We start from the raw sequence: 17,903 nt of genomic DNA on the forward strand, positions 1-17,903 counted from the left end.
CGCTCCTTGAGGGCAGGGGGTGTCTCTCTCATTTGTATGCCAGCCTGGAACCTAGTAGGCGCTTAATAAATGCTTCTTGTTTTCCCAGCCTCTGTCCAGCACTCTGTCACATCCTGCCAGCTCCAGGAAGCCTTGGCCAGCTCTAGACCCACGTGCTAGGCTGCAGATGCTGTGTCCACGGCACCCCCACGGCCTTATCTAGAAGGCGCCTCCCTCCAGGCGTGGGGGCCACCCTTCCGGGTCGCAGCTGTGCCCACACTGTGGACACTCAGACTTCCCTTTGGATGGAGGCCGTGACCTTTCTTAGTATTGGTTGTGAAATTCTGGGGATCTGCTGCAGTGTGTTACGCCTTGTAGTGCTGCCTTGTGTGGCCTGTGTAGACGGCCTCAATCCTCCAGTTTCCTTTTCGGTTTCAAACTCCTCTGGTTAGATTTGTGTGGTTCCATCTGCCTTAGTAGGTTCATTTGCTCTCAAGCCAGAAGAGTTGCCGTTAGGCTGCTGGTGTTAGCTCTGGCCCACAGAGCCAGACCTCCCTCCCTGGCCCCATCTTCTTAGCCCTCATCTGCCACCCACTTTGATGGCTGTCAGGAGGTTCTCTGCTTCATTTGGGGACGTGCTTCAAGAAGATCCGTCCCTCTCAGTTGTGACCTCAGGACCCTCACACCCAGCTCATCCTCCACTAGCTTCCCAGGTGGGGGGGCTACCCACACTCTCTGAGCCTGTGGATTCATGACGCTTCTTTGGAGGACAGCCGGCCACTCCCCCCTCCAATACACCAGCTTCTCCCTTTTCATAAAAAGCACTGCTGTCAGGAATGGGTGCAGATGAATGGAAGAAGCCCTTGAGGGGTCCCCGGTGCGGGCTGTGTCTGGGGGTGCAGAAAGGATGGTGAATGCAGTGGGGCCCACCCTCTGTGTGAGAGGGGGCAGCCCCCAGAGGAGCTGGGCCTCGGGGTGGGAAGGCTCCCTTGCTTGGAGCCTGGTTGTGAAGAGGCCCATTGTTTCTCCAAAGCTGGGGGAGGCGCCGGGGGAAGAGTGGCCCTGCTACCCTTCTTCTCTCCTGGCGACTGTGGATGTGGTCCTCCTTCCCTCTCCCCCCACAGCATCCAGATGCAGGCCTGGGCTGCACTCTGTGCCTTTCAGTCCTTTTTCTTCCTTGTGTTTACATTTTTAGGGGACCCTGGATTGTCCCCCATTATCTGGCATGCAGAGAGCAGTCCTCTGAGCTCCTCTCCCATCAGTGCCATGACAGCCTGAGAGCCCCACACCCACGAAGCCTCTAACAAGGGAAGGGTCACTGCTGACATCAGACCCCCACCTGGCTCATGTTATTGGACTCGTTTGTTCATTGAAAAGCTTACCAAAGCATTGTGCGTTTTTTAGGATGCTGGGAGCCAACAGATTGGCTTTCTCTTGGGCAGCTGTGGAGTGACACTGGCCCTGACCACAGACGCTTGTCAGAAAGGGCTGCCCAAGGCACCGACGGGAGAAGTGGCCACGTTCAGAGGTATGAGGTCACTGCCCTGGGGCTCCTCTTGGGGTGAGGCCAAGACACTGTGGAGGCTTCCCTCCGGCCACCCCGGGTGTGGGTGTCCGTGGGGAGGCACCAGTCGAGGAGCATCTCTCTCCATTTGGATTCCCACCACCCCCTTTCTGCTTTCCTTTGAAGGCTGGCCTCGCCTAGTTTGGTTTGTGATAGATGGGAAACATTTGGCAAAACCATCTAAGGATTGGCATCCCCCGGTGCGGGATGCCAGTGCTGAAACTGCATACATCGAGGTAAGAGCGCAGCTTCTTGGCCTATGGTGTGTGGAGAATTCAGGACATCGTGGCATCCCGAGCCTTTCTTTTTTGTGATTTTGTTACTAAAGCCAGTGACCTTGTAGTATCCAAGTCAAGAGTGTCTGGAGTCCAGTGATCTTTTGTTGTCTCGCTATTTTAGACGACCCAAACCAACATAGCACAGCGCCCTGCCTTCGCTCCAGCGAACTCTCCCCTCCTTGGTGACAGTTGGCCCATGAATATCTGTACTGATGACAGAAATCCCCCTGGTCCAAGTTCTTAGCGTACCGACCTTCCGCGTGTATCTCTGCCCTGAAATGAGCTGCCACCTCCTCCAAGTGCGGAGGACGGCCCTGACTTTCGAGTGAAGTCCTAGCAAAGGCTGCGTGTCTGCTCCTCTGTGGAAGCCTCACCTAATGTTTTCATGAAATGTTCTTTTCCAGTACAAGACAAGCAAAGAGGGCAGCACGGTGGGGATCACCGTGTCTCATGCCTCCATGTTAGCCCAGTGCCATGCGTTGACCCAGGCCTGCAGTTACTCAGAAGGTGAGTTCTCTGGGCTTGCCTGGCAGGCTGGGCCCAAGCCGGACTTCAGTCCACTTCCCTCCCCATCAGATTTGCCTCTGTCTCTTAAATGACCCCAAATGCATCGACTTCCTCCCCTGGCCTGCAGACCTGCAGAGGTCATGTCCCCCATTGGCTGAGCATTACCGGCTTCTTACTTGAACCCTGTCCCCAGCCTTGTTGCCCTTGCTGGCTGTGCACCAAACTTGTAAGTGCTTTTCTTAAAAAATGGCAGCAAGAGCTGGCCTCAGCCCAGGCCAGCGGGACCCCTGTCTTCCAGGTTTGTCATGCTGGGTTTCCAGTGAGAGGATAAGCTGCTAGAGGGCAGGCCTGTGTCATTTTTCCCCTTTGTACAGTGCTGATAATTGCTTTTTGAAGGCAGTTGAAGTGAGTCACAACTCTCTTAAGAAAGCCCAAGACTGCCTTGGGTCTTTGGGCAGAGCCTTGTCTGCCCACTGACTCATTCTGGGCCTCTCCCATCTGCTACACGGGTACTTGTTGCCTTAACCCTGTGGGTCACTTTTCCCCATACACTTCATTCTCATGGCCTTGATGAGCCATTGATCAGGCCTTACATTTTTGTGCCCAATTGTCTCCTCCTAACTGTGTCAGTTGTAAGACTTTAACAACAGGTCACCTGTGTCTTCCTGAACCAAACAGGGTCAAGTCAGCACAGTGTTAGGAAGCCCCTACTATGTGTCAGGTGTGGGGACACAAAGAAGGAGGCGAATGGCATTCCCTGCTCTCGCAGGGCTTGGGGTCTGAGGGGGCAGACAGTGTGCAGACCAGGTACAGGCAGGGCTGGTAGGACGCAGTCACCAAAGAAAGTTCGCCTATGGGTGATGGAAAGCGGGAAAGGCTTCTTGGAGAAGGTGGGACTTTGCCTGGGCCTTGGAGGAAGCCAGCAGCGCTAAGGGAAGAGAGCGTTCCGGGCCCGGGGAAAGGCGCAGGCTTGGGCCAGGGTCTATGGCTCCCTGCATCCCTACGAGAAGAAAGGTGTGGGTCTTCTGGCCTTGCTCGGCTCTCGGGGCAGCCTGGGATTCAGTTAGGTGACTTGGTGGTGCCCATTGGTGGGTCTGGCTGGTGATGACCTTGCTAGAGTGACCTGTGGGGACAGTGGGGTGTGCGACATGCCCCTAGAGAAGGGCACGCCCAAAAGGAGTGCCTGTGGGGGCCACTTATAGGAGAGAGGACGCCACAGGCTTCTCAGGCTTGAGCTTCTTGGCCTGCAGTGGAAAACCGCTGAGTGCAGAGAGAAAGCCCAAAACTTGCCGTGATGCCGCCAAGAAGATGTGGGCGGCATGCCTGCATGTGCCTGCGTGGACCTGGGCCCGTGCCCCAAGGGGCAGGCCGATCGGGCTGGGTGTGGTGCCTCTGAGCTGCGGGGGGCTACTGTGCCCTCAGGGAGCAAGTTACAGACCCTGGCGATGTGGAGTTCAGTTTTCCAACATTGCTTAAGTGCCTGCTGTATACAGTTCTCTGTGAGAGGACCTGGAGATACCAAGATAAAAACCACTTTGGGCTCTGAGTGGAGAGAAGCCTAAAGTGAAGGCCGTGTCAGGATGCCCAAGCCAGTCACTGTGCCTCCAGGGCACTGGCTCACGCCTTCTAAGGCCTGGTGGCTAGAGGCCTAGCCTTTGGGCTAGCAGATCTCCAAAGCTTCTAAGGCCATTTGGTGGCCCAGTAAGTGGCACACAGGAGATGGGGTCAGAAAGACCTGAGTTCAAATCTTGCCTTAGATACTTGGCAGCTGTGGGACCCTGGACAAGTCACTTAACTTCTGTCTGCCTCAGTTTCCTCAACTGGAAATAGGGATAATAATAGCTCCTACCTTGTCACAGTCAAATGAGACAATAATTGCAAACCACGGTGTCTGACACGTGGTGGCCTCGCTATTAGTAGTTTTGTTTTGAATAATTATTGTTATTTTTGTTATGATGTTAGCTGGTATCATTGCAGCGAGGTGGTAGGGTGGATAGAACCCTGAGCCGAGAGTCAACAAGCCCCAAGAGCAGAGGTAGCATTAGACACGTAGCAGCTGTGCAGCCCTGAACAATTCTCTTATCTGCTGCCTGCCTGAGTATCCTCATCTGTAATATGGAGATAATAACAGCCCCAGCTTCCCACAGTTTTGTGGAGATCAAATGAGAAAATAAGAGCAAAATGTTTAGCATGGTGGCTGGCACAGTGCCTCCCGTCGCCATCATCATTGTGAAAGATCCAAGAGCTGAGACTGCCTCCGACCACTGCTGGCGCTGCGGCCAGTGGCAAGGCTCAGAGGGCCACTGGCAGGTGGGGGTCCCTAACCTTGCCCACTCAGCTTAGGCTGTCGGCTCAGGTGCTCGGTGTGGACAGTGTACCGTGACAGGCCAGAACCAGACTGTGGTGATCGGTCTTTCTCGGGAGTGCAGCGCACCCTTTTGGGGGCAGGGGAGTACTGCAAAGGCTACCTCGATGTTGACAGAACAGGGGAGAAAGTTTTTCTCCTAGGTGGAGAGGTGGCTGGATGAGCCGAGGGCAGGCAGGGTCATGGCTGCTGACGTGGCTAGAGCGAGGAGAGTCTGCTGGCTTCCCATCAGCTCCCAGGAGAATGGACGCCCCTCGAGGCCCAGGGCCGTCTTGGTCTTTGTCCTGTATCACCAGGGTCCGACATAGCTCATGGCACAGAGTTGGAGATTAACAAAGGGTTGATTGAGTTTAATTCCATTCATAAATGTAGACTGGTGTCAGCTGCTTCGGGGACTGGCCAGGGAGAGGTGCCAGAGTGAAGGGGGAGGACGTTGGCTGGTGCTTGCAGCAGAAGGCACCCATCACGGCACGGGCGCCGCAGAGCACAGCAGCTGTTCAACTAAGTGCACTTGTGAAGAGACTGGAAGCCCAGTTTGGGCACACCATCTTGAGTTACAGGAGTGTGCTCTCTGAGAACTTGGGGGGCCTGTGTCCATGCTTGCCCACAACCAGTTCTGTGCAAGGCTTCTCCCGGAAATGCTCAGGACTTTCACGGGACGTGGAGCCATGTGCTTTTAACGATCTCTGTTTGTTTTCAGCGGAGACTTTAACCAATGTGCTGGACTTCAAAAGGGACGCTGGCCTGTGGCATGGAGTGCTGACTGTGAGTGTTGCCCAGCAAATCTGCATTGTGGGATGAGGCTTCCTAGAAACCAGAAAGTCAGCCCCCATTCTGGTGGCATGCAGTGTCTTGGTTGTGGAGTGATGTGCCTGGCATTGTGCCAGGACAGACCCACTTCCCTTCCTGTGCATGTGAAGATGCCTGTTGTGCTCTTAGGCCCCAAACAAACAAATGCTTTGCGTTTTTTCAGAGTGTCATGAACCGAATGCACGTGGTCAGTATTCCTTATGCCCTCATGAAAGTGAACCCCCTCTCGTGGATACAGAAAGTGTGCTCCTATAAAGGTAATTCTGCCCTCTCTGGGTTCATCCTTTCCAACAGCCACCTTAAAAGTAGCCAAAGTGAGGACTGAGGACGTTCCTCATGGAGCTGAGCCGTTGGCGGCCTGATCTTTCTGTGCCCAGCAGAGCTGGCGGCTGATGAGATGACCTTGTGAGCCCCAGCCTCCCATCTTAGAGCTCTCTGGTTGTGGCTGGAATTCTGCCTGTTGCATTTTAAGAGCATTTTCTTGAGTTCTGCTCAAGGTGGGGATTCCCAAACAGATGCCTCGGCTTTGTCCACTAATGTTCTGAATTATTCTAAGACCTCTAACTTGTCAATTGGATCTTGGTACTAACTAACCAACGTGCATGAGTGTGCTCCCGTACTCCTTCCCGGCCACATGTGTCTGCTGATGCTCTCTCCTGTCCTCGGCAGCCCGCGTGGCGTTGGTGAAATCCCGAGACATGCACTGGTCTCTCCTGGCCCAGCGAGATCAGAGGGACGTCAGCCTGAGCTCCCTGAGGATGCTGATTGTGGCCGATGGAGCTAACCCATGTGAGTGAAAGGCCGGGCCGGGGGGTGGGGGCAGCTGCCAGGCCCCGCTCAATGCTGCCGCCGTTTCTGCCCGGGCAGGCTTCCTTAGAATCTTAAGCGTCCTCTCCAAGTGGCGAGGTGAGCTTGAGCCGCCTGCAACAGGGGCAGGGGTTCAGGCAGCTGCATTCCAGCTCTCATTTGGGTCTTGTTTCCTTAGCATGCCCCATGAGAAAGTGCATTTGATGTTTCTCTCTGGTTAGCCATTTCGCACTAAGTTTATGAAGAAAATGGGCCTTTTTGTGTCTGGTGCAAAGATGAGTCAGCCCATCAAAACACTTATGTGCCAGCCAGCGTGTGCTAAGAGCTGGGCATGTGGAGAAAGGCAGGAGAGAGGCGCTGTCCATGAGGTTCTCACCCAGTGGGGCACAATATGGAGAGCACTAGTTACAGACAAGGATAAACCGAGGGAAGGTGCTGCACTTAGGAGGGCCTAGGGAAGGCTTCCTGGAGGAGGTGGGATTTTAGCTGGCACTTACAGGAGAACTGGAAGGTCAGTGGTCAGAGCAGAGAAAGAGGGCCTTGTGCAGAGAACAGGCGGGAAGCCGGGCTCACGGGAAGCCTAGAAAGGGAGGGAAGGACGAGGGGGCTGGGTTAGGAGAGGCTTGGAGGACCAGACAGAACATTTTATATTTGATCCTGGAGGCAGTAGGGAGCCAGCAGAGTTTACTGAGTTATGGGAGGGACATGGTGAGATCTGCACTTCAGGGAAATCCCTTTGGTGGCTAAGTGGACGGTGGACTGGAACGGGGAGAGCCTTGGGGCAGGTAGATCCCCCCCCCCCACCATCCATACTAGTGGTCCAAGTGTGAGATGATGAGGGTCTTACCAGGGTGGGGCAGTGTAGGAGGAGAGGAGGGGGTGTATTGGAGAGATGGCGCAGTGGTGAAATCGACAGGCCTTGGAGCCATATTGGATCTTGGGGGTGGGATGTAGGGAGCAGTTCAGGATGGCTCCTAGGTTGGGAGCCTGAGGGACTGGGAGGATGGGGGTGCCCTCTGTAGTAATAGGGAAGTTGGGAGGGAGGGAGGGTTTAGGGGGAAAGAGAATGAGTTCTGTTTGGGACCTATTAAGTGTAAGATGTTTGTCTACAGGACACCCAGTCTGAAATGTCCAGTAGCCTTCTCTTACATCCCTTACCACCTTAATGGAGATGTGTGTCTAAGTTATTTTTAAATTAGGACTTAGAGCTTTGAATGAGTATTGGAGAAAGAACTTGATATTTCTAAGGAATCACCCTCAGACTAATCAAGTCAGAATATTCACTTACAGAAGCTTTAACCCACCCTCATGGGAGCAGCTTTAGACTTGATGTTGGAAAGTCTGGGCTTTTGTCTTGATTCTACTGCGAGAGCAACCTCAGGCACCTCTCTAAGACCCTCAGTCTGTGTGCCCTCGTCCTGCACATGAGAAGGCTGGAATTGATTATCTCTGAGTCTGAAGGGAAGGAAAGGTCAGTCCCAGCTGTGAGTGAGGCAAGAAAAAAGCCTTCATGGACAAGTGGGAGGATTTCAGCAGAAATACCTTTCACAAGGGAGGGCTGCCATGAACAGCAGCAGCAAAAGACTGGTCCTATTCAGGGAACTGGGAAAAGATGAACCTGTGGAGAGGCAAGATGGGCCCGGACTGCTGAGGGCTTACCAGGGAATGGTCTTCAGCAGGCACGAGGAGGAGGGACTTGTCTAAAGAGATGTTTTACATGTTTGTTGACTGCCAGCCAGAGAGGAAAGACTGGAGTTAGGTTAGTCTGGGTGGTTGTGAAGTAGGAAGAGAGGCAGGGGAGGGAAGAATGAGGGAAGAAAGGACTTGTGAGCCCCATTCACTACGTGGATGTGTGGGTGAGTGGTGGGATGAGGGAGGAGTCAAGGGGAAAGCTAAAAGTGGAGTCCTTTGGAGGGAATGATGAGTCTGGCTTTGGAAACACTGGTTTTTGGGTGATTATGAAACTCTCGGTGGGGAGGACAGGGCTTGACAATACAGAGGTGGAGTTGAGGCTCGGCTATGGGCCTTCCCTGGCTCTCAAGGCCCTCAGCCTTAAATAAGCTTCTGAGGGGAGGAGTGTGGTCAGATGCAGAAAGCAGCAAAGGTGTAAACTTGATCATCTGTCACAGAGAGGAAGTGGGAGCTCCAGACTGCATCGAGAGGCTGGAGAGCATCCAAGGGATGGTGTTAGAGGTGCTGGAAAGGTCTTGTGGCCCACACCGTATAAGCTTGGCTGAAGAAACTCGACATAGTTAAGTCACATAAAAGAAGCCTTAGGAAAGACGTGGTAGTTACCCTCCAAAACTCCTGTGCCTCCTCAGTTGTATCCCAGGCCATCTCCCCTACACTGACCACTCTCCCTTCTCCCTGTCTTGACCCCTTGGTCAACCAGTTCAACTGTATGCTGTCTTTTGAATCCTGGGCCCCCTCATCATATCACCAGTTACACCCAGCCAAAACTCAGCCCTGGATCACTCCCACCATTTGTCATACCATATGTCCTTCTGTCCTCCATACCTACTGCTAAACGAAGGAGGAGAAAATCACGCCACCAGTAGAAACAGGACTTCCACGGGACTCCTGCTTCCACCTTCTCCAATTCATGTAAAAGGTAACTCTAAACAAGCTTTGGAGCTGCAGAACCCACAAATTGACATAGAGAAGCTAACCTCCCCCAGAGGACAGCCCGGCAGGCTGGCAGGAAGCGGCCAGCGCAGCTCTCTGGGAGCCAGAGGTTTTAGCCTCAGGGCAGCCACAACCAGCCACTGGCTGGAGGGACTTCAGATGCTAAGGAGAAAGTGAGAGGTCAGTGCAGTGTGGACTTTGGAACCTGGGAATTCGGGAGTGCAGTTGGCCTTTGCCCCCTGGAGGGCTGAGGAGCTGCAGCCATGCAGCCACCGCCACGTGGCTGCTTCAGAGCTCCTGGCCTGCAGATTGTAGGGGGACCAAGCCACCAGTCAGAGGAGTAGTCACTCTGGCTTTAACCTGCTTGGATCTGGATTGCTCTCTGGGGTGAAGGTCCTGGGGTGTGTGATCAGTTTGCCAGAGTGTGGGAAGGCACCCAACTAATAATAGCTCCAACAGCTGAGAAAACCCCAGCAATTGGGACAAAGCTCTCCTCTCTGGTAGCAGAGTTCTACTGTGGCAAAAAGCTCAAAAGTCAAGTAATCGAGTGGCAACATGAGCAAACAAGGGAAGCAAGGCAAGCACAATAATCTGACTTTGGACTCCTTGTTTGGGGACAAAAAGGATAGGGGCATGAAACAGGAGGAAGACAATGAAGTCAGAACTCCTGCACCAGAAGCTTCCTACAAAAGAATAAGCTGCTTACAGGCCATAGAGGAGCTTAAGAAGGATTTTGAAAACCAAATAAAAGAAGTGGAGGAAAAATTAGGAAGAGAAATGAGAATGATGCAGGAAAATTATAAAATGAGAGTCAACAACCTGACTGAAGAAAATAACAACTTAAAAAAGACTTATTCAAATGGCAACAGAGGCTCAAAAAGCCAATGAGAAGAAGAATGCCTTAAAAAGCTGAATTTGCTAGATGGAAAAAAAATCTTGAAAGCTCACTGAAGAGAATCATTCCTTCAGAATTAGATTGGAGCAAATGGAAGCTAGGGACTTTATGAGAACTCAAGACACTATTAAACACACCCAAACAAATGAAAAAATAGAAGGCAAAGTGAAATATCTCATTGAAAAAACCACTGACCTGGAAAATAAATCCACGAGAGATGATTTAAAAATTATTGGACTACCTGAAAACCATGATCAAAAAAAGAACCTAGAAATCATCCTTCAAGAAATTCTCAAGGAAAATTGCCTGATGTTTTAGAACCAGAGGGCAAAATAAAGGTTGAAAGAATCTACTAATCACCTCCTGAAAAAAAGATTCCCAAAAGAAAACTCCTAGGAATATTATAGCCAAGTTCCAGAGTCCCCAGATCAAGGAGAAAATGTTACAAGCAGCCAGGAAGAAGCAATTTGAATACTGTGGAAACACAATCAGGATAACACAGGATCTGGCAGCTTCTACACTGAGGGATCAAAGGGCTTGGAATGTGATATTCTGGAGGTCAAAGGAGCTGGGTTTAAAACCAAGAGTCACCTACCCAGCAAAACTGAGTATCATGTTTCAGGGGAAAATATGGTCATTCCGTGGAATAGAGGACTTTCAAACATTCTTGATGAAAAAACCAGGGTTGAATAGAAAATGTGACATTCAGATACAAGAAGCAAGAGAAGCATGAGAAGGTAAACAGGGAAAAGAAACCATAAGGAACTTATCAAAGTTGAACTATGAACATTCCTACATGGAAAAACAATAATTGTAACTGATGAAACTTTTCTCAGTATGAGAATAGTTGAAGGGAATAGAAATGTATATATATACATACATACATGTGTGTACATAGGAGGGTATATGGGTGTATGAATACATATGTGAGTGTGTGTATATATGTGTACAGGTATACATAGACAGAGGGCACAGGACCAGTTGAATAGGAAGGGATGATACTTAAAATGTGAAATTGAGAGGTGAGAGGAATATAATGAGAGGAGATGGGGAGAGACAGAATGGGGTAAACTATCTCATATAGAAGAGGCAAGGGGAAACTTACCATGGAGGGGAAGAACAGGAAGGTAAAAGGGCATGAGTCAACCTTATTCTCAATGAATTTGGCTTAGGGAAGGAATGACATACACACTAAATGGGAGAGTAGGGGGAAGGGCATGAGAGGGGGGATGATGAAAGGGAGGGCAGGCTTGGGGGGAGAGAAGTTGGAAGCACCCACTTTTGAAAAGGGACAGGATCAAAGTAGAGAATAGAACAAGTCGGGGGTGGGATAGGTGGGAGGGAAATATAGTCAGTCTTTTATAATATATCTACTATGTTAATGTTTTGCATTAGCTACACATATACAACCTATACTGAACTGCTTATCTTCCCAGTAAGGGTGGGTGACAAGGAGGAAGGGAATGAATCTGGAATTCAAAGTTTTAAAATCAAATGTTTAAAAATATGTATTATTATTATTATTTTACATGTAACTGGGAAATAAGATATATAGGCACTGGGGTATAGAGATTTACCATGCCCCACTGAAAAGTTGAAGGGGGTATTGGGAGAAGATACGAGAGAGAGCAGATTGGGGGAGGGGATTTTCAGTGGGGATTTTCAGATTTCTCATCAGCTCCCATGGATTTAATGACCATCTCTATGCTGATGATTCTTAAATCTACCCTTCCTGCCCCAAACTCTCTGCTGACCTCCAGTCTCGTATCTCCATTGCCCTTTTAGAAATCTCAATCCAGACTTCTAGTAGACACCTCAAACAACTCCTCTCTTGCCTCCAGAATCACGTATAGAATGTTCCATTTGGCCTTCAGATCCCTTCATCACTTCCCCAGGCTGCTTTACTCCCTGATACATGTGCTTCAATCTAGTGACTCTGGTCTCTTGGCTCTTCCACAAACATGATGTTCTATTTCTTAGCTCCAGGCATTTTCTCTGGCCATCCCTCATGCCTGGACCACTATCCCTCCTCTGCCCTCACTACTGACCTCCATGGGTTATAGCAAGTTCCAGCTAAAACCCACCCACAGGAAGCTTTCCCCATCTCCTCCTGATTTCAGTACCTTCCCTTAATCAATTATTCTCTATTTATCCCGTATATAGCTTGAGATATGTGTATGAGAAGTAGCAAAGGGCTGAGTTTCCATAGGACCACAACATTACTGCAATGAGGGTCCTGATGAAAGTAAGGTTAGCAGACCAGGCCTTGGGAAGAAGTCAGATTCCTGGTTCCCATAGAACTCCTAGATAATACGAAAAGTGAAATAAAGTCAAATAAAGAAAAGATGGCAGCAGCTGGTGGATTTGACCAATTAGAATGTAGACAGTGGTCTTGGGACTTGCAGGCCCAGATGAGGACCCATCCAGGTTAGACTGGTGGGGAGGAAGGTCAGTAATTCTGGGGTGTTACTCGCTTGCTTTATGAACCTCATGTAATATCCATATTATCTAACAGAATTAGAGCCTCATTAGTAATAACAAACCAGTCAATCCTCCGAAGGGAGCGTCTGCACCAAGCTAATGTATAAAACTTGCTAGGCTTTTGTATCATTCGTTCCTCCTTCCACAAAGGGTGGAGTCACTTCTGGCCAGAAGTGATCAATTAGCCTGGATTTCTCCTTAATAAGTTTCTTTTGATATCAAATTTTTGTTATCAATTGTGTTTTTTCTTTTCTAAGTTAACACATATATATACACATATGTATGTATGTGTGTATATATACATATATATGCATATATATGTATTGTGTGTTTGTGTCTATAGATAGATATAGACATATGTCTGTATGTTGTCTCCCCCAGTAGGATGTGAGCTCACTGAGGGCAGGAACTGTCTTTTGCCTTTTTTTTGTGCCCTCAGCGCTTAGCAAGTCACCTGGCACATTTTGATTGATTATGCTTTGCCCCAGAATCAGGAGAAGTAGATAGTAGAATTGTCGAAGGGATGTGTAGCCTGGGTGTAATTAAGGCAAAGATTTCTCCTCGTGCGGAAAGGGCTGCTTGAGGCAGAGGCTAACGATGACTATTTGTCAGACATGAAGGAGAGAGGATTCCTGTTAAGAATTGGCTGGACTGGATCAAGGCTTCTTAAGTCCCTTCCCCACCCTTAGGTTCTCTGAGGAGGAAGAGGAGAATCCCAGAAGAGATGGGAAGATAACTAAGCTAGGCCCGTGTCCGGGAAGCCGAGAGCAGGGAGGGTTTCATGAAGGACAAGACAGCTAGCAAGCTGGATGTGGCGGTATGGTGTGAACAGGCAGCTTTCAGACAAAGCAGCCAAAGCTACCTGTAGTCATGTGAAGAAATGCTCTGAATCATGAGTGATGAGAGAGATGCAAATTAAAATAACTCTGAGCTACCACCCTGTGCCCTCTCAGATTGGCGGACATGACAGAAAAGGAAAATGATAAAATATTGGAGGGAATGTGGAAAAACAGGCACACTGATGCACCGTAGGTGCAGTTGTGAACTGCTTCTGAAGAGTGGTTTGGAGCGGTGCCCAAAGGGCTGTCAACAAGCATATATACCCTTTGACCCAACAATGCCACACTTGGTTGTCAATATCCCAGAGAAGAGGGGAAAGGGCTTATATGTTCACAACTGTTGATAGCAGCTGTTTTTATGGTGGCCAAGAAGTGGAAATCGGGGGGATACCCATCATTTGGGGAATGGCTGAACAAGGTGTGGCATATGACTGTGATAGAATACTCTTGTGCCATGAGAAATGACTTCGGAGAAACCTGGAAAGACTCACTTGAACTGATGCTGAGCGAAGTGAGCAGAACCAGGAAAACAGTGTGCACAGTAACACTGTACAGTGATAAACCGAAGTAACTGAGCTGTTCTCAGAAGTTCAGAAGGACTCACTGGGGAAGATCACTCTCCACCCTCGGAGGGAGAGCTGAGGAATGCAGTGCAGCCTGAAGCAGCCTTCTTTTACTTTATTTTTCTTGTCCGTTTATCTGGTCCATGTTTGCTTTCAGAACATGACTGAGAGAGAAATATGGGTTGCCTGACTGCAGTGTGTAAGCTGTATTAAATTGCTTACTGTTTCAATGAGGGGGAAGGAAAGGAGGGAGCGAGAGAATTTGGAACTCAAAATTTTTAAAAATGTAAAAAATTGTTTTTACATGTAATTGGGAAAAAATAAAGTATTTTTTAAAAGCTGTATGTGGCCCTGAGTTACTCAGCGTTTAGCATTGCCAGTACTGGTAACCTGAGGCTTTGCTAAAGCCCATTTGTGTGGCTTTTGTCCTGCAGCCAATGAAGAGCCCTTTTGTGTCCTTCACCCACCTAGCCCTGGCTTTAGCTGAGCAGTCTCAGAATGACAAAATGCTGTTCAGACACCCTTCCATTAGGGGAATATGGAGATGCAGAGATAAGGCCCGGGGGTTCGGCCTCCGTTTTCCACAAAAGAGCCTGCCTTAGTTGTGGGCATGATGGTGAGGTGGCCACCCCCACATCCACAAGACTTGTGCCCGTGTGTCTGCATAGATATACCCCCACAGGAAATCAGGGTCCCTGACCTCCAGCTCTGGTGTTCACCATGTCTCTCTTTCTTGTGACTGCCTGCAGGGCTAATGATGGCCTTGGGCCAGCCTCTTTTAATCCCTCTTTGTCTTGTTCTCTCTTCCCACTCAGGGTCAGTATCATCCTGTGACGCCTTCCTCAATGTCTTTCAGTCCAGAGGATTGAGGCCCGAGGTCATCTGCCCCTGTGCCAGCTCCTCCGAGGCGCTTACCCTTGCCATCCGCAGGTAACTTTGTGGGAGGCCTACAGTGCCTTATCGAAAGGCCTTGCCTACGTTAAATGTCCCCTGGCTCCGGGCTGGGTATGATCAGCTTGCTACGCTGTAGTAATAGGAAGTCTAGGAAGACAGAGGGACAGAGGACCAGCCCCCAGGGTGGGAAGGGGCCATGGGCACTGCCCCTTCCCAGCTTTCCATGAGGGCTAGCTTCCTGAGGGTATGGAGAAGAACAGGAAGAGAGGAGGGTCAGTGTGCGGCAGTGGCATTTGTGCCCCCACTAACCCTCTTTCATCGTCTTCTCTTCTAGCCCCATGTAACCCATTCTGCCACATGGCAGACAGCAGCAGGGACTCTGGCAGGCCAAGGGCCTTCCAGAATGCATTTATTTCTTTGACTACAGTTTTGAACTATTTGTTCCTAAAATGATTTTTAAAAAATAAAAACAAAGCTTTACCCTATTGGTAACTCCAGAGAATTTCGTAGTCTTAGGACAAAAGACAAGGGGCACCTTAGAGACCTTCATAGAGTTCACCGAGCATCTGCCCATGTGGGTAGGGGACACACACGGTGAAGGACGTAGTCTGCCCACAGTCCTTACCCTTGGTCAGTGACATGCTTGCCCAGGCTGACACGATGGCCTCTTTCCTTCCCTGTCCCTGACATAGGACCTGCTGTCTGCTTGTGATTCTGGCTGTCACTGCCTCCTCCAGCCCATTCTAGATACATCTACCAGGAGTCAGTTATGTACCAGCTCTAAAACTTGGAATCCTGTCTAGCTCATACATGAGAGAATGTCTGAGGTGGCTGAGGTCCTCTGTTCAGTCCCTGTATTTTTAAGACCCTTGGGCAGTTGGATCATCTGAAGTTAAATCCCGCTGGGCTCTTGCCCAGGCACCCCCAGAGCTCAGTCCAGCCCTTTGGTCACCTCATGCCTCTCCTTCTCAACTATGGGTGGGCCAGTGTCACACTGTTAAGCTTGGGGACTGTTTTCATCTCTTTTCCTTAACACAGCAAGAAGTCTGCAGCCAAGTCTCTTACCTGGCTTTCCCCACTGGCTGTGTCTGTGGTACACTGTCTGCCATCTAGACCTGTCTAACCCGAGTTGAGGAGGGCTAATAAGACAGTTCTGATTGGTTTTATTACTCAGTGAACTGTGACCTACAGGACCTTCATTCCTCCCCCAAAAGACCCACTCACCAGTTTTTACCAGAGTTGTCTGACAGCTGATCCCCTGGGCCTTCCCTTTGACAGCACGCCCTTCCTGGGGCTTGGGCTTGGGGCATGGGTGCTCACGTGGAATCGGGATGTAATGGAGACAGCAGCTCCCAGGTTCCAGCCTGCATTTACAGCATGTGTGGCCACGGGCAGATGTCCAGACCTTCCTGAGTCCCTTTGAGAGGGGGTAGGCATGAGGCACAGAAGCGCTCGTGGGGTCATTGGTCAGAGGCGATGCCAGGAGCCGCCAGACTGGGCCGGCCTTGGGCTCTAGGTCAGGGAAGAACCTCCAGTTGACAAGAGTGGTTTTCTTTTTTGGGTTCCACTGAGCACTTGCATTTACATCATAGAATACAGAGAGGGATTCTGATGGAACCTTCTGCAGATGGGTCTTAGTTCAAGGCGGCTTTTCTTTTGAAGGATCTAGTGCTCCATTTAGCATAAGAGTTTGCTTACTGCCCTACTTGTCTGTGATTCCTTCTGCTCCCTTCTCCTTGGGGTAGGGGCAGGGGCTAGAAAAGAGCCCCGGGTAGTTACGGGCTGCCTTTGCCTTTGTTTTTCAGGCCCCCCGATTCTGGTGGCCCTCCCCCAGGCAAAACTGTTCTATCTATGAACGGCCTCAGCTACGGCGTGATCCGAGTGGACACCGAAGAAAAGCTGTCCGTGTTGACTGTTCAGGATGTTGGCCAGGTCATGCCTGGAGGTGAGAAGGGTCTTTGAAATGCCAAGTAAGGATCGCTGGCGGGAAGGAGCTACAGAGAGATGTTATGTTTCTTCTGGGAACAAGGTGGTTCAGGAACTGCTTTTGCAGCTATTTCGAACCAGTCTTGGTTTTGAAACAAAATCTGTCCCCAAACAAACATCTCTGGTTTCAGTTTAAGAACTTGGGAAAGATAGTGTCCTCCTCCCATGGCCCCCCCTCTCCAGTGCAGGGGGCAGGAGAGGCCAGTTCAGAACCTGTGGGCACAGTCTACGCATGGACAGGCTGCGCAGGGCTTCTTCTCCCTCTGCTTCCCAGAGTGTCATGGTGATTACGCTATGGGGGAGTGCTCTGGCTCACTGGCCACAGAGAATCCATGGGAGGCTGAGGTAGGAAAGTTGGGTGGTCCCAGGGCTGTCTCCCTGCCCCAGCTTATCAGATGGTCCTTGAAAGAGGACTTCTTGAGCTCATTGAAACAGGCACTTTTGAATGACAATTGAAATTGTTTACACAGTTCTTCCTCTAACAGAGAGTATGTTCCCCCCCACCCCAAGTTGCTCCTAGAGAGGGAAATCTTTGCTGCCAAAACCCCCAGTGGAGAGAGAAAATAGTGACCTAGCAGACCAGGCCTCAGATGAGAGAATATCAGATGCCCCCATCACCCCCCACCTGTGCACACATACACACCCACCCTCAGGGGCACTGGCAGAGAGGCCACCAACAAGGGCACCAGGATGGCCAAGATTCTGCTTTTCTAGCAGTGTGTCACCTGAATGGTTGTGGGGCCATGGTTCTGTGTCTAAGTAGTCCAAAGCCTGATTCTGCCTTCCTGGGGCCCCCTCTCTTATCTGTCTCCATTCCTTTGGGCCAGCCCACAACTGATGAATCTTTCCATGTTGAACCAGGAGGGGCCTCCAGCCACAAGTGGTGTGGTGGTGGTCTCTGCTGCCTTGGCCTTGCCTTCAGGTCCCTCTGAGCTGGGCAGACTGCTGGACAGCTGATGTCCAGAGCCATCCAGCCCTTCCCTGGTGTAGCGGCAAGCACCCCAAGCGTCCTCAGGGTTTGCCGCCAATACAGGTTCTTGGATCTGCTTTGATAAAGGAAAGCAACTCAGAATGGGTTAACAAGCTTACTTTAATCAGTCAGACCATATATCATTTACCTTGTTCAGGGCAAAAAGGTCAGCACCCCGAACTTCAAAGTATACAGGCAGAATTATCAAGACAGAAACAGATCAAGTAGACAGCTTTCCAAACTGTCCAGCCATTACATCCATACCCAATCAACATCTGGGTTTTTCAAAGCCGGGGGACTCTCAACAACGGCTTCCCAGAATTCAGATCAAATCACAGAA

At 50.3% G+C, this 17,903-nt stretch overlaps 2 protein-coding genes across 4 annotated transcripts in view; both read left to right on the forward strand.

Moving 5' to 3' along the window:
* Positions 1-17,903, forward strand: part of DIP2A (disco interacting protein 2 homolog A) — a 115,419-nt gene that overhangs the window by 63,773 nt on the left and 33,743 nt on the right. For all 3 annotated transcript variants that reach the window (XM_069103089.1, XM_069103090.1, XM_069103088.1), the window contains 8 exons: positions 1,384-1,507; positions 1,670-1,779; positions 2,226-2,328; positions 5,394-5,458; positions 5,667-5,760; positions 6,173-6,292; positions 14,529-14,643; positions 16,413-16,552. In XM_069103089.1, the coding sequence (XP_068959190.1) occupies positions 1,384-1,507; positions 1,670-1,779; positions 2,226-2,328; positions 5,394-5,458; positions 5,667-5,760; positions 6,173-6,292; positions 14,529-14,643; positions 16,413-16,552 (871 nt within the window). The remainder of the gene's footprint in view (positions 1-1,383; positions 1,508-1,669; positions 1,780-2,225; positions 2,329-5,393; positions 5,459-5,666; positions 5,761-6,172; positions 6,293-14,528; positions 14,644-16,412; positions 16,553-17,903) is intronic.
* Positions 1-17,903, forward strand: part of S100B (S100 calcium binding protein B) — a 132,681-nt gene that overhangs the window by 32,920 nt on the left and 81,858 nt on the right. The window lies entirely within an intron of this gene.

Source organism: Petaurus breviceps, unplaced genomic scaffold (genome assembly GCF_028583685.1).
Source record: "Petaurus breviceps papuanus isolate PSGF00001 unplaced genomic scaffold, PetGlider_PUasm1.0 567, whole genome shotgun sequence".
In the NCBI taxonomy this organism is placed as follows: Eukaryota; Metazoa; Chordata; class Mammalia; order Diprotodontia; family Petauridae; genus Petaurus; species Petaurus breviceps.